The sequence below is a fragment of the Embiotoca jacksoni genome, unplaced genomic scaffold (assembly GCF_022577435.1).
Source record: "Embiotoca jacksoni isolate LCO1_2020_lvr unplaced genomic scaffold, fEmbJac1.0.p SCAF_12, whole genome shotgun sequence".
NCBI lineage: Eukaryota > Metazoa > Chordata > Actinopteri > Embiotocidae > Embiotoca > Embiotoca jacksoni.
The window spans coordinates 16,763,912-16,787,845 of record NW_027185252.1 but is presented as its reverse complement, the minus strand read 5'-3'; the positions used below and the strand labels follow the sequence as shown (position 1 = coordinate 16,787,845).

Below are 23,934 nucleotides of genomic sequence, written 5' to 3'. Positions count from 1 at the left end.
CTTCATGGGAACGGTATACAGATTATTATAACGTCTGGTCTCCTGTTCTTGGCTTAATGAGTTTAGGTGACTCTTCATAGATACAACCTGCCCTCATACATTTTAATAAAGTAAACTAGTATTTAAGTCATCTGGTAAATGAAGCAGCTCAAAGGAAGTTTTTTTTTTAATGAAAAACAATCTGCAGCAAATCAGTGGAAAAAGCATGAAAGTGTTCATCCATGAAATCCAGTTTGTAGAGAAGACGTCTGCTCTGCTGTCAGTGTGGGAAGCTGAGGATTTATTTGATGCCACTTGTTTTTTTGCACAGAATAGACTGATTAAATCAAATATACCGAGGTGGTACTTAACAAATTAGGCCGAGTGATTCCACTACACATCAGGCCAGCCATTATGAGTCTGTTGCCATGGCCACTCTTCTTCGCCTTGTGTGTGTGTGTGTGTGTGTGTGTGTGTGTGTGTGTGTGTGTGTGTGTGTGTGTGTGTGTGTGTGTGTGTGTGCCATCTGCTGTCCATACTTTAATAGGGGTCAAGATGCACAGCTCACAAAGGAGTATCATTAATGGACCTGACACCTCTTGGACTCATTGTATTAGAAAATCAGGGAAATTAGACAAATGCAATTCATCAGACGAGCCTCCTCAAAGAGTTCGAGCCCATTATATGTTTTACATTTTTGCATATTCAACACTCAGAGCTTCTTACTTACTAAAACAGGGTTCAGTCTCAGATTATCATCTTTCCACATGATTGACCGTCCAGTTGAGTGATTTACACATATTTATTCAGTGTATATATGACAGTATTGAACACACTCAGATCAGAGTCCCTCGGCATCAGCTCAGGTGGTGTGTACATCATGAAATGACCATCTAGTTAATGAAGTGATGCGGCTTCATGCTCCTCTTCCTGAGTGAAATCCTATTATGTACTCCGCACAAGTCGTCATACCAGTGCGTAATATGGTGTAGTGGTTTTTGGTAATTGTTTTGTGAGCACAAAGTTGCTGTTTGAATCCCAGTAGGTGCATCCTGCCTTCTTGAACAAGACTCAGATCCATAATTGCTTTTCCAAACTACTGTGCCAGCAGTGGAAAAGCATAGCTGATTCATGATTGGATGGAAATAAAATCAATACAGACTCACCACAGAGCTCCAAAGATATATTTTGTGTATGTGTTGATAAAGCTTTGCATTTAAGTATCAGCTTTTAGCTGACTCATTCAGAGTGATTTACAGTAACTGCAACATTATGAGGAGGTCAAAACCTATTAAATGTCCCGAGGAGCTGTTAATGAAGATCAAAAGGATCAAAATGAGAATGTGAACACTATAAAGGTGACAAATATTCGGATTATATTTCAGACTGAGTTTCTGATTCATCTATCTTGCAGCATTGTTGTCAGAAAAGGTCCATAAAAACATTGTAGTTGTACATACCATGTCCAGACCACCGCACTTCCTTGTCTGTATTGATTCTCATTGAGCATAATGTCTTAGGATACCTATAGTCTATCATATGGAAACTTTATCCCAGATTAAATGTGCTCGTGCCGACTGCTCAGCTTCTTGTGTCACATAATGCTGCTCACACTCTCCCCTGATACAGCAAGTAATATTACATGTGAGTGAACATTTGAGCACACTATCTGTCTATGAGATCAGCTCTTAGGAACATATTACCAAGTTTTTTGGGGTTTTTTTATGTAGCAATTTATGGTGCACACTGAAAGTTAAATCAGTGCCCGAAACTACTGAAAAAGAACAACTTTCAATTTTTTTTTTAATTTAACAACAGGCTCCCGAGCGAACAAGAATTTACAAGTGTACAAAAAGTTTTAACTGAACACGCAAAATGTTAAATCTAATCTCTTCCCTGATAGTTTTAGTCACCTTTATTTATGAGTTAAATGGCCCCCAATTTTTAAGCCATATTAATACAAAAGAAACACATGAATTTCACATGTGCAAAAACCCTTGTGATCACATGGGACCACATACAAATGTGCACATGTGAAACATGTATTTTGCTCATGGAAAACTAGTTTTGGAACATTTTCATGTAATGTTTGAAGCCCATGTAAGAACTTTTCCTCGTATTTTCCCCATGTTATCATGTGTTGCAACATGTGGTAAGCATGTGTCATACATGTGATCCTATCTGTCCCATGAGGAAAAGATTGAAACTCACGTATTTTTTCTGTAAGAGTACACCAAAAAGCAGTTGATCATCCCAAAGACAAGAGGTGCAGATATAAGTACAGACCCAGTAATCTGTATTTTTTTTTCAGTTGGTGAAACCTGATGGATCCTCTGAGGAGCCCTGCTCTCTCCTCCGCGGCCCAGTGAGCCTTAGTGTTTTTGCTCCATGCAGGGACATTGATTGGAAAGCGACTGCTGTGTGAGTGACTGGTGTCCTGGCCCGAGGCTGCAGCAATGCATCACTCCACATCATCCAGTCACACAGAGATCCCCACACTTTAACACGGCCCTCAGCCTCGGACACACACTCACACCTCAGAGAGGAAAGGTCGCACCGAGTTTGACCAGAGTCACACAGCTGGTCTACAATGCTGTGCTGATTCTGTTCTGGGACTTAAAGTGTGATTTATGTGAGGATAAACACTGTGGATGTCATTCGTGTGGTGTTATTAATCCATGTGATGGTTTGGGTTGCAGCTCAGCAATGAAATGTTTTATCATTTAACCAAAAATCCCTCCCCAAAGGCAGGTGTTCACTTTATTCTGTCCACCTTGTTCTCAAATTTAAAAAAAAAAATGTGTTTTTTAAATCCACTTAATTGCATTAATGCATTTCAGTAACGAAGTAACTGAACGAGTAATTAAATCGCACACACCTGATGCCCCTTTGAAACAGTGCATGTACCTTTAAAATGAACCATTACACATCTAATGGTAATTGTTGATAATTTTCCCCCGCAGAGCGTTAATGAGATGGCTGACCTGCTGTTAAATTGTGCTCTTAAATTTCCTGTAGATGCTGAGACGCCTGCTGCTTCGGAAGCAGCGGGGCAGTGAGTGGTGAAGCAGTGAACCTCCTCCCCCTGACCAGCCAGTCAGCCCAGCAGCAGCCCGTCGATGGGACACTAAAGACTTCATCTGGCTGCCCGGAGCCGCGAACGCAGGACGCGCACTGGTTTATACACTGACGCTCTTTATTCGATCGGTTTCCTCTTTTTCGTTTTTCTTCAAAAAAGGAACTTTTTTTAATCGCGTTTTCATTCAGAAACTTTCACTTATGGTTCGTGAATATGGGGTCAAGTTGTGGTTTCTCTCGGGGAAACATCGTCGCGCTGCTGCTGCTCCTGCTTGAAGGTAAGATTCATCATCAGTTTTACTGTTGAAGTGATCACTGGAGAGGAAGAGATGAAGAGGTGATGAAGTTGGAAAACATCTTTACATCTTGCACTAAAGTATGTCCAAATTGATGGTGGCTTATTAGAAAAAGATAGTTATATTAATTAAAACTAAATTGAAATGAAATAACACTTTTATATGAGCTCTGATAGTCCAAAGGAGAATATTTTAAACTGTGCCTGCTTTATGCATTTCATACGCATTTGTTCTGAAAGCATCATTGTTTGTGTGAAAGATCTTCTTTATCTCTTCCTCTCCTGTCAGTCAGGGCAGCAGGAACTAAACTATTGTTTGTTTTTTATTTAAATTCACCACGTTTGTGACTCTGCAAAACAGAAATATAGAGAAAAAAGGTTTCTTTGCTGCTACAAACAGCCAATGGACCTGAAATCTAGTTTGCGACAGACAAACACACATGACTGCTCATGTGTAAAGCTGAATCGCTTTGCTAAATTGCAGCATTTTGGAAACTGAGTGATTTTTAAGGCTTTCTGTTTTTTTCAAGAAGTGTCTGAAAAGGCACGATCACAATGCCAGCAGTGTCTCATCCTGCAGAAATTGATACGTGCATTGTGCTCTGGTTGTTATGCATGGTATGGCACATTGAACCCCCAGAGTCAAAATGAATATAGCTCTATATCATAATATTATAATCCCATTCAAAATCCCACAGCCCAACTGTACCAACACGGTCCTGCCATGCAGTCTATATTTAAAGTGTCTCTCATAGCTCAGGAGTGTGTAAATCTCAGCGTGCAGCCTGTTTGTCAGATGTGATGCTCGGACAAATATAGGCCATTGCGTGGAATTCCTGGATTTGTTTTTGGACTTTGAACTGGTCTTCTCAGAGGTTACTATCAGTGCATTCATCAGGGATGTAGAGTGTAAAAGTAATATCATCATCAGAGTCTTTTAGTGGAATTGAGGTGTGAAAAACGGTCTTAATTTTCATGTGAATGGGTCACTGCTATTTCATGCCTGCAAAAGTGGGGGTTACTGAGAAACTAGGAGTACGTAACCACCCAGGGGAGCAGTTTTCTGCAGAGTTGTTAAAATGATTAATTTTAAGTGGGCATACTTGTGTGCAGTGTCCGCTGCTTATTTTTAATTGTATAGTTTTCAGTGCACAGAGTGATGTAAATTGATGTTCCTCTCACTCACCCTACATACATCTACATCTCCCTTCTACTTTGCTCTCCATGTATTATCACTGAAGCAGACATTTCTCCTGATATTTATAGAAGAACACCATTGGTCCAGTTGGATTTCATATGTCAAGGACGTGATGGTAATTAAACGGGTGCTGAAAGCTAAACCCTGCGTAAATGCGGCATCCATCACCTGCCCGTTTGTTGCAACAAAAGACCTGCACTTGTCCAGGGAGGAGAAGAGGCGAGCTGCAGGCAGGTGTGCAGCAGCTGCTCCCATCTCTGGGTAAACACCGGCTGTTTGTTTTCTTTAGGAAAATATCTCCTGTTATACAAGTGCACACACCGCTCCGACTGCAGGTCGGACATTGGCTTCCCCTTCAGATGACACATCAGATTGATTTTACAGGTTCAAGCTAGTGAATTTGTTTCTGACTGCTGATGTCATATAATAACACACTTCTCTCAAACATTTTAAATTTCCAAATGATTTCACAAATGTGTCGGGGCTCATAAATGCTGTGAGGCACGTTTTGTACAGCAATACCTGTAATGTGGATTTTTCAATGCCATACAAGTCTTCTAATATTTGGTAGACTCTAATGGATGGGTTTAAGTCGCAGCACTGTATGTGTTTGGTGCTTTTTACCATCCCTGGTCCAGGTTACTGATTAATTTAGTGTTTGCTGAGGTCATCAAACAAAGGAATTTGGCAATCAGTGCTCACAATTAGAGTAATCAGCACTTTCAGATGTTGCCCTGCACTTAAAACTGGAGTTAAATGGGAGAAGTGATGTAGTAGAAAACATAAATTGGGAGCTTATGTGGATTGTGGAGTTGGATGCAGTTTGGATGTTAACATGTTTATAATTTAGAAAAAGATCCAAGAGGAGTCTTTTGTGGATTTGTAAGGATTTAAGTGTTTTGTTTTTCCACTGAAATGACCTTTAACCAATTTGATGTCTTTAAATGAAGGCTGATTTATGATTAGAGTAGTTTGAAGAAGAGATGAAATCCTACAGTGTTGATTGGCATCTTCGCAAAGATAAACAAAACGCTTGGTCTTCAAACTCAATAGTTCCTTTTGTGACTAAACCTGCTGAAAGCATTTATTGAAATTAACCGAGTCCTCTTAACGCAGTGATCCATCACTCCCACAAGAGGAGACACAGATGTTTTCACATAAAAGCATTGATCCGTTTATCTTCCGCCGTGACCTTGCTACTGTATCTTTGACCCCGCCTCGCCCTGTGACCTTTGAAACCTTAACCAAGTGGTCATCCTCAGTGATGACCACCCCCCTCTTCCTCTATCCCTGAGGAAGCCTCCTCAGCTCCTCCTTCCCTTCCGCGCTTTAGAACGGTCATTTTCATCAGCATCTTTTGCTTTTGAGAAGGACCAGACCGATAAATCTCATTTGATACACGCTGCTATTTGATTTAGCGCCTTATTAAATTATATAATTTAGTAAAGCTTCTGTCTCGTGTTGCATATGGAAGCGTTGTAAATCTTGTCAATTTTCCACTCGTGCTGTCACTATGTCTCTTTTAGTATAATTGGAAAACATTATATTACAAGCAGAGTTTATCTTCTGTATTCAATTGTGTGAAACTGCTGAGCTTTTCTTTGAATCTCAGGAAGAAAAACAACATTTTTTTCAGAAGCTGGACATGGATGTTTTTTTTATGTTATTTTGGAAGGTTTATGCTATTTTTTTTTGTTATGGCACACAATACATCACGCTATGATGTAAAACCACATCAATCTGGCCTCAGCTTCTTTCCACCCATTTCAAGAAGTTAATGAGTAACAGTAAACATGCAGATGCTCTGAAACCAGCCGTGTTGGGGCAGTAAGTAAAACTGTTCAATCAGAGCACGGCCGCAGCATTTTCAGCCTTTTTGACTTTGAAGCTCCTCTTTTTTCCAGCTCAATTGTTAATCACAAAACTTTTTTTTAAATGTTGTCATCTCATTAGTTTACTGACCAAGCTGGACAGTGTTTGTTTTTTTAAGTATTGTGTCTGATGGAGAGGCAGCCCTCACTTCATTACGACTGCCTTCGCCGAGAGTCCCACTGTTGCTCCTGCTGCTGGCGCTGCCGTTGCATGGATGCTGCTCCTACCTGTCAAAGCTCTGTGTCTGATCCTCTAGTCAGTTCAGGGTCACACTTCCCTCTCATGCATGGGTAGAATCTAATTTGCTGTGGTGAAAGAACAAGGAGACATTGATTGAGATTTCGCCCTCGAGGCATTTAGTCCTCTCGTTTCACATGGGTCTTGACAAGTTATTTTCCAGTCGCCTAGCGGAGCGCGCTGTGTTTGACCCATCATTTACAACAATGAACAAAACAAAGAACAAGCTCAGCTCATTTGAGTCCACATTGTCCGTGAGACACTGCAGGAATGAATGGGAGAGAAAGTAGCTCAGATGCTAACAAACATATAATCTGCCAATTTATTGCAATTTCTCCAAATAGGGATATTTTTCTTATTGCTCTTTATGTATATTGATGCTTGCTCCTCCTCCAGCAGCCCCACCCTGGCGTTCCTCTGTTTGATCTTTCACTTTGTTGAAGTTGTAAACATGTTGGAGATCATTTTTACACCACTTGCTCGTGACAGAAAGCTTCTCTTTCATTTGTGCTGGAAGATCAGCGTCCTTCTTTCTCTGCCATTAAGCAATGGCCCTCCGTTGGTTTCTATTCTGTAATCCATCAGATTCACTGTGAAACATGATGCTTGATGCTGTGACACTAAATAACAAGCAGTCAGAGTCCAGCAGAACTACAACTATTTATCTGAGCAGTGCTATTTTAGTTCAGATTTAAAGATGCTAAAATGCTCCACATACCGTTGCACCGTTAAACTGGAAGAGAGAGTCCCACAATTAAGCCATTTTATATTTAATTACATTTTTTAAGTGTTTATTTAATTAAAAGAACAGACCTCTTTATACAATGTGCACTATGTGTTAGTTATACATTTGGCTGAGTTTAGCCATGTTGGCCAGTTAGCTCTAGTATAGCAATGCTGCTTTGTTGTTTCGTCTGACCACTTTGGACCAGACTGAAATATCTCAACAACTATTGGATGGATTATCATGAAATTAGACATTCATAGTCTACAGAAAATGACATTATTGACCCCCAGACTTTTATTGAGCACCATAATTAGGTCAAGATTTTAATTTGTCCACTAGCTGCACAACTAATGACGTTCTCATCAGCCTCAGCTGCACGTTGTGTTTGGAGCTAATTAGCAAATATTTCCATGTTAGCATGACAAATATTAAATGTACCAAACATTATAGTGTTGCTATGGATGGCCATGTTAGCAGCGTTACTGGTGCTACTGATGTTGCACAATGCAATGCCCAATGTAAATACAGACTCACAGAGCCGCTCGACTCTTCCCTGCTGCGAAGGATCTGTTTTGGTTGTGATTGATTCTGTTTATTTGGAAGCTGTTAATAGTAGCAAATTTAAAAGTGGTCAATTAAGCTGAAACCTTAATGAAACCCGTGGCTGCAAACTCTCGATGCAAATACAGATTCTTTTACTGTGTTTTGCTGCAGGCAGTTACAACCTCATGTCAGTGAATTTGATAGCTTTTTGTGATGAGGACAGATAGTTTTATCAAAGCAGTCTAATGACTGCTGCATCAAACTGGAGCTCCATGATGCACCACATGTTAAATCTTTGATGCCACAGTCATCCCCAGAGGAATCCTTAAACTGAATTTGTACTTGCAACTAACCCCTAAGGAGATGTTCTATTAGATTTCTCGATGACGGATGAACATGCTTCATTGGATCCCAGCTCGTGTATTCTCTGTGGGCTAATTGGATTACACGATGGGGTAATTGATTATTATGTTATGGTATGCATCATGGTAAACTGAGTAATCTACCTGGTGCCGGACTGCCTCCTCCAAACCCAGATTAGATATCTTCTGATGAAAAGTTTGACGAGTGTGTCATCATGACAGGAAATGACTTTGTTTCCTTCAGACTGAAAGCATCACAGTCATGACTATATTAAACCCAGGTCCTGATTCCAGTGTGATATGATGAACCGATGGTGCATAATGATACAGGAAACTGAGGGAGAGATATTTCAAAACATTATGATCAATAATAGCTTTCATGAGTGGAATTATGGAGGAATGTGCAGCTTTTTAGTTAATTGAATCTTTGAAGAGAACAATTCCCATAACTGTAACATCTTTGGAAGCAGAGTAATGACGATAGGTTTCAGAGTGATTATAATATTTATAGCGTTTATACCACCGTGATATAACTGGGCGAACTGCTCCTTAATGTTGCTGGCTGCAGCTACTTTGTGACACATGATGGATTATTTGAAAGTGTGGATATTGATGGGATAGATTGTTGGAGCTAGCTGTGAAATTAAACCTGTACAGTCATATTTCTGTGGACATGCACACAGATGCCCAAACAAGTGCTGCAGAGATGATTGCACACATGCAGCCATCAGCTTTTCCCCTCCTGTCCGTCTCATCAGCGGAAAACAATCAGCATCACTGTTGATTAGTACGTTTATTGATTGGTCTGCTGCCAGATACACGGCCTTTCCAGTGGGTCGTTACCAGGGACAGATGCAGCGCAGATTGACCTTGGGAGAGGAAAAGGGCATGAGGCTGAGCTCTCACCACGCAAGCTCCAGAGTACGAACAAGATTACAGAGAGGATGAATCACACAGCAGCCAGACCAGGTCACTTTCCCTGATCTGCCACGCTGTTGACAAGGATGCTCTTTGAGGACGTCTGGGTGGGTGGGAGACCCCCACTTTTGTTTCACTGAGACTTAGAGGTGGATTCACAGAGGTAGATTAGTAAGCCTGTGGGTCACTCCAGAACATGAGCTCATAGCTGGTAAATCTATCAGCCCGAGCACGCATTGAGCTAATTGAGTTCCTGTCTTTGTCTGGGACGATGGAGAGGGCGTCCCACCCTATCAGCTCTGACCAGGCTGAGACACGCTGAGGTCTGTGGCTGGCTGAGCGCATGGCTTCAGATTCTGTGATGAGTTTTGTCCTTTTCTTGCTCTTGCACGGTTAAAATACGAGACATAACAGAAACGCACGCACGCACACACACACACACACACACACACACACACACACACACACACACACACACACACACACACACAGACAGAGCCATAATTAACTCACAGAAACTGCACTCATACGTGTACAGACGAATGAGGACTTTCCACTGCTGTTGTTTTCATGTTTTTCCGTGTTCAATTTCACCATCCACTCAGCAGTACATGATATCTATTGTAAACATGGATTGCTGCAATGGTCCTCCTGTTCAAACACTGGCTTTGTTTGCAAATTTACTCACTCTGGCTTTTGAAGAAATGACACTGTACGTGGAAGCTCAGCACCAGTTTTTTTTTTATTATCGTGATTGGAGGCTGTAAAGCGTCTGCTTATGATGCTAATGTTTACATACTTTGAGGCTCCAAAGCTGCTCAAAACAGCTCATCATCCACCTATAAGTCCAAATCTAAAAAGAGTGCTCAAGGCGTAGCACCAAAATAAAACCTTTGCTACGTCTTTTATCTTTGAAATCTTTATTCAAAATGTCATAAGTGGCGAGATGTCATCACTATCTGTGTTTCTGTCATTCTCGTGCATCATTTTAGGGAAGGTAATGAGTCATGCTTTGGAAAGTCGTCATCATGGCTTCACAGACCAAAGATGCCATTTGCTCTGAGAGGCCTGCTTGATCCATTCAATTAATTAGTTTTGATATAAACTGCTTGCTTTCTGTTGGCTTCTGTCCTGGAAAGAAATTGAATTTTGAATGATATAAACGAATTGTGTTGCACGGGGTCCAGCCACTGTGGCTTACAGCCAAGGCCTGCCTCCATAAATGTGTTCAGCTCCCACTGGTTAACATGTTGGACCCTCTCGTTTTGCTTTCAGAGCTGCTGTCATCTGCTGTGTTTGATTCATGACTTTGTCACGTGTACAATTTAATTTAATTTATTTATCTAATAAAGAGCTGCAGAAAGTGAATATTTTCTAGGTTGTAAAAAAATAAATGAAGCCAGGATCTTTAATATGAAACCAGCACAGACATTAGTCTAATAATGTGTTATGATAATGATTAAGCTGCAGGTTTCCACTCTTTTCGGGCCTGTCTCAGTATGATAATGGCTCCCTCTAATGGCCTCTTTAGGTATACAAATGAAAAGCTCCACATTTTCAAGAGTTTCTCACATAAAATCATCATATTCTGTTTTACCTCGCTTTTATACTTCCTATATCATTACTGAATTGTTCTTTCCAGCTAATTCAGAGTAAGACCATCCATCCAAGTTGAAATTTTAAGGCCTGCACCTACTGTACATTAGTACAGTACATCTTCCAGTCAGAATACATTTGAAAATATATATATTGGTATGTTTAATGCTGAAAACACAACTCTCACCTTTTGTTTATCTTCAGAGGAAACATTTGATCCATGCACACATATCAAAGTATTCTAGTCTGATCTCTGGTGTGATACTATCCCAAATATACTTTGAATGATGTCCTGTACCTGGCAAATCAGGGTAGCACAAACATAGCCAATTTAACAGACTTAATTTTTAATTAAAGGGTGATTGGTACGTCTATTGCTTCAGAAAATGTTTCTTTTCTTAGATGAATTTTCAAATTTGTCTGAATAGTTCACTGAAATTACAGTGAAAGAAACAAAATTGATGAATGAGTTATTTCTGAACCTGCTTCTTCATATCCTTATTATTTTACTTTATTATATTATTATATTTTTTTTACATTTAAAAGCTTTGCCAGTCAATAAACAAACGTGAACTGTGAAATTACAGCCTCTTTAAGCCAAATACAAAAATTTATTATTTCTCAACCATTATGGCATGAATGGTTTTAATTTGGTTGTGGTAGATTTAGGATGTGGAAAATCCTCCCTAAAATGTTGGCAGTCTTGAAACTGACTCCCAACAGGATTAACAAACAAGTGGTGCGCTGTTTGTTTTTGTCCTGGGGACACTTTTAATAGAAAGGTCTGCAGACTCACTGAGTGTATCTCCATCCTGCAGGAAGGACGGCCACATTTATCCATCAGCTCGGCCTCCTGTCATCTAAACCCGGCAAAATTAAATCAATGTCTGAAACCAGAGCTGAGGCCTCAACTGCACCAGCAGAAATAGAAAATCTAGTTTTGCTGTCTGCTAATGACATTAGTGCGTTCCCTAAATGGTCGCCTACCGTCGTCAAAGAGGAACACAACGGGGATATAATTACAGGAGGAACACTCACATCTCCATTTTCCTGTAAAACACACAGCCTGCTGTAGCGCTTTATGGATTACCCCAACACACACACACACACACACACACACACACACACACACACACACACACACACACACACATGGCCTGCACTCCCCTCTGGCAGGTAATGATTCATTTCTCTTCCATATCATGTTATCCCCTGTAATTAAACTTCTCAAGGTGAACACAAGGAGAATCGGAAACCACATGTTATTGACCAGATGAGAAATTCATTAGAGGAGCTGCATAAGTGTCATTTGAGCCTTCCTTTCAATTTCCGCTAAGATGAAGGACGCATCAGAGGAGGGGGAAAGAATTGGACCTGTCATAATCCCATGTATGTGTTAATTTCCATTCAGTGGCCAGACAGCATTGTCAGTTAGTATTGTCGCCACAGTTAAACATCTAGAAAGAGATGAATGATAACTGCTGCTGTCCTGCTTTGTAATAACACAAGGTCTCTGGTCTTATTTTACAGTTATCACGATGTTGTCCTTAAAGGACCAGATTCCCTATGATTCACTAATTCTTATTATTTCTTCTCTGTGCAGGAGCGACAGGTCTCTACTTCCCCCAGAATGTGTACATTGAGACGATCTACGTGGGCCAGCCGGTGGGGACGCCCATCCTCCAGGTCCACGCCATGCTGAACAGTGACTCCGAGCGGGCGCACTTCTACCTGTGCAGGATGAGCTCTCTGCGACGTCCGGCCTACAGCTCCTGGTTCCACCTGGACATCAACACCGGAGTGCTATCCCTGAACAAAACCCTGGAGGAGAGCGATTTTGCCTTGCACTGTGAGTCAGGCCTTTTCATAGTGATGGAAAGTACAGTCCCGTTTCAGTGCCAGGTATCCTCTGGACATGAGGGTGAATTCATTCCTTGATGCTCTGTGCATACTAATTATGCTTTGGCTCTGCGTTCAGGATGATAATGTAATTGCATGCAGGCTAAAAAGAGCCCAGTCATCAAAAAGAGTCGAGATTAAAATGCTTCTTGTTTTTCTTCTGGCTGTGTGTCTCATCAGATCAAAAGTCGTGGTCGGTGACCAAGCTGTCCCTTCATGCCATGGTTTCCCCTAACTACCTCAAGAGGACTCTGTGCATCACCAAAAACTACGCTCACATCATGCTGGACTTCGTCAACGCCTCAATGCCTCAGTGTGCTCACACAGACATGAAGGAGTTATGCTTCCCGCACAGAGACAAGTCCAACCCCCACATCATGGAGAACAGGTTCCCCGGGGCCCTGCGGCAGCTCCAGCGTCTCACCAGACTCAACGTGTGCCCCAACTACACCATCTCCTACAGCGTGGAGTCAGGTTAGACACATTAAACACCTTTTTTTTTTGTCTTCTCTAAGTAGAAATAACATGGGAAAGTCCTGTTTTTTTCTGTAAGGGTTTTAGGATGAAGGTGTGACACAAAGGATAATATAACTAACTTTTAAAATTTGGACACATTGTTAAAGATGAAACCAGAAGGTTCCAACCTGTTTGTCTTCTGACGTCTTACAAACAGCAGAGTGCAGTCGGAGTCACATTTCAGATGTCTGAGTTTTTAAGAGCTCCACTAAATAGTGATTTTTTTTTTTCCCAATAAACGTAATTGTTTCATTTCAATAAATGTTCAAATGATCCAATATCTCACCAAAAATCTAAGATTAGCGAAAAACAGATTTGTGGATGAGAACTTTGTTTTTCCTCCCAGAAATCATCTGACGACCCCTCAGAGTTATCTGCTATCCCTGGATATCCAACTGGAAATAAAGTAGTTCAAACTAACTCCACTGAAGCGTCACTATAATTAATCTAACCATGTAATATATATCAATATATCAGTCAGAGGGAACACATCAGAACTTTTACTTTCATACTTTAAGGACACTTTGCTGCTAATACTTCTGTACTTTCACTGAAGTAGAATTTTCCCTGCAGGACTTTTGCTTGTAATGGAGTATTTTCACAGTGCTGTGTTGGTGCTTTTACTTTAGTAAAGGATCTGAATCTTTGTTGTTAATCCTGTCTGCAGACACCCCGGCACCTTTTGCTGTAGATGAGAACACCACAGAGCTGGTGGTGACGGCGCCGTTGGACCGCGAGGAAAGTGAGTGCTACAGACTCCTGCTGGTTTGTACGGTCCGAACAGAAACTGTCATCACCAAGGTGGAAACTTCGCTGGATGTGTTTGTCGATGACGAGGATGATAACGCACCGTATGTGAACGGAACAGACACAGCAGATATTATCATCAGCTTCAATCGGACAGCGGTGAGACGACTACTGTAACACTGAGCGGATCGATTCTGGATGTTTTATAGACACAACGTCGGCTAAATTGTCTCATTTTGACTTTTTTTTCCCAGGGTGGATCTTTCGGCTCCTTGTTTGTCTTTGACAGGGATTTGACGCCCATCTTTCCCCCGGACAAGAGTTCCAATAAGTACGTGGGGATTCTGCTCAACAGTGATCCATGGATAAAGGAAACATTTGACATAAAAAGCACCTTCAGTGAAAAGAAAGCTGCTCACAGAGGCATTCGAGAGACGGTTCATGACTACAGTGAGTAACATAGAGTCTACTGATAAAGATCTTTTTATGAGGACATCAGCTATCAGGGAGTGACTCATGCTCACGATGTTTCCTTGACTTTAGAGCTCGTCCTGAAGAGGAACTTGTACGTGACAGAGAACCGCACCCTGCGTCTGGACTACCTGGTCAATGACACCACCTATCCCGGTCTGGAGGGAACAGTGTCGCTGCACTTCAACGTCACCATCTTACCCGTCCACATCCGCTTCGCCAACATCACACACGTATTTACAGTGACGCGCAGAGCTTCTGTTTACGCACAGGTACTCCTGACTGCAAACCATACTGACCTGTACCCCTGTTTAGTCTGCTGCTGCTGCCTTTAGTGACACTTATGCATTTTTTTTTAATGCATGAACATGATAAACATGCTCACTGAGAGAGTTATAAAATCATTTTCCAACGAAAAAAAACATCTGCTCACTTTTTCCTATTGCAGACACTGAATTTGATCTATTATATAAACTTTTAACCACAAAGATCTTCAGAGCATTAGACATGCCAAACACACGCAGAACATATAATCTGTCCCTCATTACAGCCCTGTGGGCAGCAGAGAGTCCAGGGTATGGATCCAAAGGAGCCCCTTTTGCAATGATTTGTATCAATATTAATCCCTTGAGAGAAGTACTGAGTTTCAGTGCCAAAGCTCATTATTCATTCTTGAGAAGGGTTCATTACAGACATGGAATACGGTCCAAAGTGTAAAACTGCAAGTTTCCTTCCAAACAACCCAAAGCACACTGTAGAGTCCATGAGAAATGACAAGGCTTTTATTTAACATGGCAAAATGTATTTAAAATGACCAATGCGGTGCGACCCACACAGCTCTTCATCAGGGTCATCATCAGAAGTAGCTTGCACACCTTTATTATGTCGCACTAATAAGCTGAGTGGGAGGGTACGAGCCTTTTGGTCAAAAACCAGGAAGTGATACACCTTCAAATGGAGAGAAAGGAAAAGCCAAAACCCAAATGTCAATTACGAAACAAACAACATGTTGACCCAATCCTTTCCACAGCCTGGTCTTATTTATAAACACAAACATCTACTGACTATAACATCACCAAAACCTGATAATTTTCAATTGTTGGTGCATGAAAGTGACGAGTAACAAAATCTAGTCTTCTTTTTGTTCAAAAATGTGTGAAAGACTGTATGATGCTTTATTGGCTTCATATGTGATTTTCCCACCGGATTGAGGCAGAGAGAAAAAAGAAAACTTCAAACTAAAACTGATTGACTTGTAGGTGGTTCATTCACTTGTGAGGCTCTCTGTTGGGGCAATAAGCCACCAATTTGGTGCATTTTAGTACGCAGTGTCTCCCATCAAAAGCTCTCAGTGTGTTTCAAAAAGATCGAAGCCCATTTGAGGCAGTCTGGTCTGCTAAAACATTATCTGGTGCACAATTTTGTGTAGTCAGCAGAGGGTGAAAACTTCTAGAAGCATTAGTAAATGTTGCTCAGTGATTCGAATGTATTACCTTTATGCATTGAAGTGGCCAGAACTGCAACATGCTTCAATGCAATGCTTTGATACTGTAATAATTGTATGCCTAAATAAGAGGATAAGAATACATCTTAAATGTTTTTCAGTGTTTATTTCATTATATAGAGACAATAGTCAGTTTAACATCTTAAAAAAATTGTCATTGACTCACTGTTAAACATACAGAGAGACTGCCACCTGCTGGCAGTAAAAATAATAATAATAATAATAATAATAATAATAATAATAATAATAATAATAAATGAAATATATTAATCAATATACAGTATATAGCTGTCCACAGTGGTGTTTACCTCCTGTCATTTAAACTTTCCCTCTCTTCCTCCATCTCCTCTCAGGTTGGCAGAGTGTGTGTGGAGAACTGCCAGCAGTTCGACGGCTTCAGCGTCACATACCGACTCGAGGTGCCGGATAAGAACGTGTCGGCCGACTCACAGTCCTGCTACGGAGCCATAAGCATCATGCAGGGCGTAGACGGGAGGTGGGGACTGCTGTATGTGAACGACTCGGAGGCGCTGCGCAGGCCCGAGTGCCAGAACCTGCAGTACCTGGTTGTAGCTCTGGAGGAGGAAACACAGCTAGAGGCGAGCACTCAGATCACCATCATACTAGATGGTGAAGGTAAGAGTGTAACCAGCCAGGGACCACTTTACCTTTTACAAAGCTTTAGAAAATAAAATAAAGATAATTAAATTCTTCACATCGTCATCTAATCTGTGCTAATATTTAATCTGCTTAATTTTAATGGGTTCTGTGATCACTTGCTGCTGTTAAGGAGCACTTCACTTCCTAATTTACACCAAACACTTGTGCAGACTCTTTTCAACAATTTTAACTTCTACCAAATGTCCTCTAAACATGTGCTTATGTGTTCCTTTTGCTCTGTTGTTCATAGCCAACAAGGTGAGTCAGAAGAGCCAGCAGTTCCTGTCCTGTGCAGAGAACAGACAGCGAGCAGACTGCGAGTCTGTCCGAGGCCTCGGGGCGACGATGGGGAGATGCCAGTGGAGGCAGGGCAGTGAGAAAGGTACTCTTTATTTAACAAACAGTTCAAAACAAATCACACTGTGGTTATTTTTTTGTAATCATACATTGTATCATTGCTGAATAATTACGAGACCGTGGCCACGTTAAAGGCGTTACTGGAACAAATTAAAGGCCCAGATCCTTCTTGTGTATCCTGCTCAGTAACATCCTTTTTGGAACAGGAAGACTCATGGAAAATGTGGTATTAATTTAGTTTAAAAAAAAAAAAAAAACCCACTGTGCATGGCCACATGTTGCAGTGTGACAAAAACAAAATTTGTTTTTGGCTTTAAAATACTGGCATAGATACTAGAATGTGTCGTCATATCTTTTGTTCTGGATGTTTTCCTGCTTTAGTTTTTCTCTCCTTTGTGTTCATATTTCAGGAATATCAGAACACTATTCGACATGCTCCCCCGACCTGCGGACGTGTCCCGATAGCTTTTGTGATGCAGTGGAAAGTAAAGACATGTCAATATGCCCGCAAGACTGTACACGTAAGAAACACATGCTTTTACACTTATATAACACATCCTGTGTATTTTTTTTGTCACTTTAACCTTTATTTATTCTTCAAAAATAGAAGGTAAGAAAGAACATAACAGATGACAAACTTATCAACACTGCCTCTATGCATTTCCTCTCCTCTGTCATACGCCTCTGTGCATTTTCACAGTTCTATTCTTACATCACCACTTCAAGTCTTCTATTCTGTCCATTTTCTCAATTTTTCATCTCTTTGTGCTTTTTGTAATCTCATTATATGTGTCAGTTTTTCCATTGAGTACATTTCCTCTACAATTGTGGTCCATTGATCTTTTGTTGATGCTTCTACTTTCTTCCAATTCCTTGTAATAATACCTGTCATTTCCGGTGATGCTTTTTTCGGTGAAATTACAAAGATAAAGTACCTTACAGCCCAAAGGGATCTAACGTTCGTTGTAGCACTTCACATACCATTTCCCAAAACACAACACATCCTGTGTATTACATATGAAGTAACTTCATTCTGCATTGCATAAAATATGTTCACATTTTATTTGTCTCTGCAGAGAAACCTGTGATCGGAGGCCATGAAAGAGGTTTGAGCGGGAACGGGATTAAGGCGTGCTACGGGACCTGCTACTGCTTCTCTGAGAAATGCTTCTGTGAGAAGGAGGACATTGAAGGTAAGTTTTCATAAATCACGCTGAACTGTTGGTATTTAAGTGAAATACTCCCTCCATGTCACTCCATCTTAAAAACGAACCAGAATGATTGCTGCTTTCTTTAAAAGTGCGTCATGCTCTCCTCCAGAGGCGATATGTGACGACATGTGTAAAACCATCATCGCCACGGCTCTGCTCCTCTCCTTCATCGTGTCCATCCTCCTGTCCTCGTACTTCATCCACCGGTACCACAAGAACACACCCAAGCCTCCGATAGCATCCGCTGAGATGACTTTCCGCCGGCCAGCTCAGGCCTATCCAATCAGCTTCCCAGCAAACAACATCCGCCGGGGTTCACAGGAGTCCATCGAAACGGACACCTTTAAAATACCTGTGAGTTTCTCTCAGCCTCTAACTGGCTTTTATCTCCTCTGTACCGTGTGTTGGAACATTTGAGAAGTTTGACATGTTGTTTTATTGTTTCAACAGGAGGATCCAAAGTGGGAGTTTCCTCGTAAAAACCTCGTACTTGGCAAGACTTTAGGAGAAGGAGAGTTTGGGAAAGTTGTCAAGGCAACAGCGTTCAGGCTGAAAGGAAAAGCTGGTTACACCACTGTGGCTGTGAAAATGCTTAAAGGTAAAAGTAGCCAGGCAAAGACCATACGGGCCCGGAAGTAACGATGATATACGAGGAGTCTGAAGAGATGAATGGTTTCATCATTACAATCCCTGCTTTTCCTCCACAACAGAAAACGCTTCGCACAGTGAGCTGCGTGACCTGCTGTCAGAATTCACTTTACTGAAGCAAGTCAACCACCCGCACGTCATAAAGATGTATGGAGCATGCAGCCAGGACGGTAAGACTTCAGTCTTCCTGCCATCCTCCGTCAGGGTGTGTTGCAAACTGAGTCTTAAGTGCTGCATTTCTCTGAATAGGTCCATTGTATCTCATCGTTGAATATGCCAAGTACGGGTCGCTCCGTAATTTTTTGCGAGAGAGCCGGAAAGTTGGCCCGAGCTACATGGGCAGGGATGCCAACCGAAACTCCAGCTACCTGGAGAACCCAGACGACAGGGCGCTCACCATGGGCGACCTGATCTCCTTCGCGTGGCAGATCTCCAGAGGCATGCAATACCTGGCAGAAATGAAGGTAGGCGACAAAGTATTCTGAAGAAAATTAGTGTGTGCTTACTAAATAAATTTTGTAGTTGAAACATTTGAAATTGCTGAAATACGAAACTTAGTCAAAATGATAAAATAACCCCCAAAATGTAAGGTGTCTGACAGTAAAACTCTGAACTGAACTGAATGAGGCTGAGTTATCAATTCAAATGAAACTCTTGACAGTATTTGATTAAGTTTAAGTTCATTCATTGTGAGGAGTTGAAGTGTCAGCTGAAGAATAAGAGACGAAAGCAGTTGAAGTGTCAGCTGACCAGTTTTGGTGAATAAAATTTTAATTTAAACTACGGCAGAAGAGTTGAAGACACTTCAAGTGTGTGCACCGTTAGCAGCTGAAATCATTTGGTTGTGTGAGGCCCTTTAAATGAGCATGTCGGTCCCACAGCTTGTTCACAGGGACCTTGCAGCACGAAACGTCCTGGTAGCTGAAGGACGGAAGATGAAGATCTCCGACTTTGGTCTCTCCAGAGATGTTTATGAAGAGGACTCGTATGTCAAGAGAAGCAAGGTAGAGAAAGGAAACTGAAAGGTATTAATTATCATGTAAACGTAACAATTTAAAAATAATGATTAACGATGTGTTTCTCTATTATCCAGGGCCGTATACCTGTTAAATGGATGGCAATAGAGTCCTTGTTTGATCACATTTACACAACACAAAGTGACGTGTGAGTATCATCAGAAATTAAAGGCTAAAGTTCGACATTTTGGAAACTATGCTTGTGCACTTGCTTGCAGAGAGTTGGCTACAGTCAGGAGTCAGCGAGCATAGCGAAAAGACTGAAACATGGAGATACAGCTCGCCTGGCTCTGAGCAAAGAGAACAAAGCCTACTAACCAGCACCTTTAAATCTCACCAATTAACACGTTGTGTCTCGTTTGTACAAAATCTGATGTTTAAAAACAACAACTTGGAGTCTAAATGGAAAATTGTTGCTATCATCCAAGAAGGTAGCCAGAAAAAAACAGGATGGACAAATGAGATACACTTTGACCTTTAGAGGTGGTGACTTGGAGGCTTTGTTCAGACATCTTCAGACATAATTTGACAAGCTGTTTCCTTCCGGTTCCAATCTTTATGCTAAGCTAAGCTAACAACTTGTCAGCTGTCGCATCATATCGGCAACCAAGTGAATACGAGTATTTCCAAACTGTGGATCTTAGAAGATGATCTCATTCTCTATTTATTGAAATGTTCTTATGGGCTCCTGTGTTTCTTTCCAGCTGGTCCTTTGGTGTGCTGTTGTGGGAGATAGTGACTCTGGGAGGGAATCCATACCCAGGAATCGCTCCTGAGCGCCTGTTTAACCTCCTGAAGACGGGCTACAGGATGGAGAGACCAGAGAACTGCACGGAGGAAATGTGAGCTCTACTTAGTTACTCTGTCATCTCCGCTCTAGCATCGAGTGCTGTAACTCCCCGCCACCTCATTAAGACAGTCAGTCGTGGAAAATGACTGTTGAGAGGATTAAATTCTACTTCCTTCACCCACTGTGAAACTCTCTCCTCTCCAGGTACAACCTCATGCTTCGATGCTGGAAACAAGAAGCAGACAAGAGGCCGACATTCTCAGACATCAGCAAAGAACTGGAAAAGATGATGGTGAAAAGTCGGGTAAGCTGTGGCTATAAAATACATTATAGTAAGTTATTCATGATCCACCGCTGGAAAGAAGCGAGGGGGAGCTATTAATCAGCCTCTTTCCGTGCATTACTGGCGCAAATTTGACCAAACTTGGGTGGTGCATCATTGAGATCTGACAGTCAGAGTTTAGGGATCTTTGCTTTCCACTGCTTGCAGATTTGCAGCAGAGCAGTAAATCATTTCTGCTGGACAACATGTACTGTTGGCTTCACACACTCACACACACACACACACACACACACACACACACACACACACACACACACACACACACACACACACACACACACATGAATGAGCTGTCACTGTTCCCGAATGCTGCAGATACCATAATTGATGTTTAAAGAGCAATCCTAAAATGTGGCCTTGGTGCAGAGCACACCAGTCCGGCTGATGCTGTTGAACAGAGGCTAAATATAGAGAAGTTAAATGCAGACATCCCAGAATGCAGCAGGCTCTTTCTTGTCTATTATCACAAAGGGGTAGTGGCCAAGTCACTTAAAGAAAGGTCTTAGACCAGCGTCTGCAGGATCTTGCATGCCTTAGCGTGCGGCGACTCCTCTCCCCCTGAGTAAGCCTAATCGCACCTTCATCTGTTCCTGCCAGGATTACCTGGACCTGGCGGCGTCCACGCCAGCCGATGCCCTGCTGTACGACGACGCCCTCTCTGAAGAGGACACACCCCTAGTGGACTGTAATAACACCCCTCTCCCTCGAACCCTCCCCTCCACATGGATTGAAAACAAGCTCTATGGTAGAATCTCCCACGCATTTACTCGATTTTAGAAACAGGACACACAACACAAGCTCTCTTTTTTGGCAACTTGTGATTGGCTTTTTCCGTAGTCCAGTGTGTGTGACTGTGATCTAGGCATGCCTTTTGCTGATTAATGCTGACATATCTCCCATTTCACCGTAAATGAGAGGCTCAGCGAAAAAAAGATCTTGTGTCTTGACTTTTTTTGTTTTAAATCGGACCTGCTTCTAATGTACATGAATGCTGACCAAATTTTGTAAATACACCTGAATATACCCTTCAATTCTAATTTATATGGCACTGCTCATACTCATGCTTCACCTGCATTTAATTTGTAAATAGCTCATTTTTCCACTCCATCCCATTCCCACTGTCATCAATTCATGATTTGTTTGCATTGGAGGAAACAGTGTGTAACATTTGAAACAGGTCCTCACTGAATCAATCACTCATCGTGGTTTGAATTCCAGATTGTCTTAAATTTGCTGACTTTTTAATGTATATTAGCTATTAATCAATAATGACTCAACAGTGCTGAACGGATAAACAGTAAGGCTTTTGAATGCAACTCTCGGGGGACACTGATTAAAAGTAAAGACCATATTGGACTAATTACTTACATCTGGATTTGTGAACAGTTACCAAAAATCATTATTGCCTCGATACATCACAGGGGAGCCAATAAATACTGAATTATCATATTTAAAGTCATAACTTTCCACCTCTGAGCAGCAAATCAGGACTTGTTTCAGAGAGCGGCCCTGCAGAGTTTGATTTGAGAGCCTTGCTGTCTGCACGCTGTTTATCTTTCACTGAGTGCAGAAAAAATGATGTGTTCTCGTTTTTAGGCATGTCATACCCGAACTGGCCTGAGACGAGCCCGGTACCGCTCAACAGACATGATGCCACTAATCCAGTCTTTACAAGATATGCCAATGATAGTGTATATGCAAACTGGATGGCTTTGCCTTCACCCGCAAAAGCTGTGGACAAGCTCGATAGCTAAAGACAAACCAACCCTGTAGAAAAGATGACTAATTGGTAGATGTGTATATTTCTGTAAGACTGTACATAAACAATCTGATGCTAAAGTGGGTTCCCTTTTATTTCTGTTGCACGGGTGTTCAACATTTAAAACTGGGGTCTTTTGGCTGCAAAACCGGCTGGATCAACACAGACCATGCTTCATTCAGCTCTTCAGTATGTTAATTATTACCTCACAGGTCATGTTGGCCAAGTTGTATCACTGCATGACTCTTGTACCAGATTGTATGTCAGTGTCAATGTCTTTTAAGTGCCTGTGCCGCTTCCGAAATAGCCTCCAATTGTTAATGTGCGACTGTGAAGATCTTGTTCCAGCCCAGGAGTTAAAAGGGGACGTCTTTACCATCACCTGTTGTAGACAGCCGGGATTCAAGTGAAATGCTGGACTTGTTCTGAAAATGTAAAGTTTCTACTTTAGAGGATTATGCTCCTCAAAATGTCAAAGACCCATTTTGTGTTTCCCCCACAAGATGTTTCAAAGGTGTTCTTGCCAAAGAAAAGTAATGCAGACATGTTCAATGAACGGTTTTCTTACTTCTGTTCTTGTTTTCTTCTTCTCTTTTCTTTTCTTTTTTTTACTTGAAAAATATCATCTAGTGAGAGCTACTCCAGTGAAAGGACATGAGGCTTAAAGTAGACCATGCTCCGTGTCAGACTACACTTCTGGTTTTATTCACTGTAATGGCAATCTTTGTGGATAAAGTATTATTCTGTAAACCATGGAGTGTTATCACTGTTCTGTTGTTATTATTTGTTTATGTTCCAATTAGTAATAAACAATAAAAATGTGCAGTTTTTCTGTCAACTCATGTCTCTGAAAATAGATTTGAAATAAGATTCTGTGAGTGATGACTTAAATGTTCTTTTTTTATTATTTTGGGTGCCTCTTCCAAACCAGAGTGTGAACTCTGCTCCACTCTTGTTTGGATCGTAAGTAATTATCTAATATTGAAAAGATGATAAATGTTGTTTTTCAGGTTTTAGAGGCAGAGTTTTGTGGTGTAATTTAGGGATAAAGTTCAAAAGTAGCTTACCAAATAATAGTTTATTTGTTTCTTTACAAAATAAAGCACGGAGAATTCATTTTGAATAAACTTGAAATAGGTTTAAAAGTCTGCTCAGATTAATTTCTGGTTCTGTAGCTGAAGTGTAAAATTTTTATTATCGAAACATAC

At 41.2% G+C, this 23,934-nt stretch overlaps 1 protein-coding gene across 1 annotated transcript; it reads left to right on the top strand.

The window, feature by feature from the left end:
• Window positions 1-3,075: 3,075 nt before the first annotated feature.
• On the top strand, window positions 3,076-23,564 carry ret (ret proto-oncogene receptor tyrosine kinase). Its single transcript, XM_069145165.1, has 20 exons — window positions 3,076-3,335; window positions 12,409-12,654; window positions 12,885-13,178; window positions 13,888-14,126; window positions 14,222-14,417; window positions 14,511-14,710; window positions 16,296-16,578; window positions 16,853-16,984; window positions 17,370-17,480; window positions 18,036-18,152; window positions 18,280-18,524; window positions 18,621-18,768; window positions 18,881-18,988; window positions 19,068-19,282; window positions 19,700-19,822; window positions 19,912-19,982; window positions 20,539-20,676; window positions 20,829-20,928; window positions 21,565-21,712; window positions 22,564-23,564. Exons 1-20 carry the CDS (start codon window positions 3,272-3,274, stop codon window positions 22,719-22,721), a joined length of 3,336 nt encoding a protein of 1,111 aa, XP_069001266.1. The 5' UTR covers window positions 3,076-3,271; the 3' UTR covers window positions 22,722-23,564.
• The last annotated feature ends 370 nt before the right edge of the window (window positions 23,565-23,934 follow it).

Bases quoted from the DNA above. Each gene is read 5' to 3' on its own strand.
- ret (XM_069145165.1), top strand. From the start codon at position 3,272: ATGGGGTCAAGTTGTGGTTTCTCTCGGGGAAACATCGTCGCGCTGCTG. The intron at 16,579-16,852 runs GTAAGAGTGTAA...TGTTGTTCATAG, and splicing joins CATCATACTAGATGGTGAAG to CCAACAAGGTGAGTCAGAAG. The intron at 20,677-20,828 runs GTGAGCTCTACT...TCTCCTCTCCAG, and splicing joins GAGAACTGCACGGAGGAAAT to GTACAACCTCATGCTTCGAT.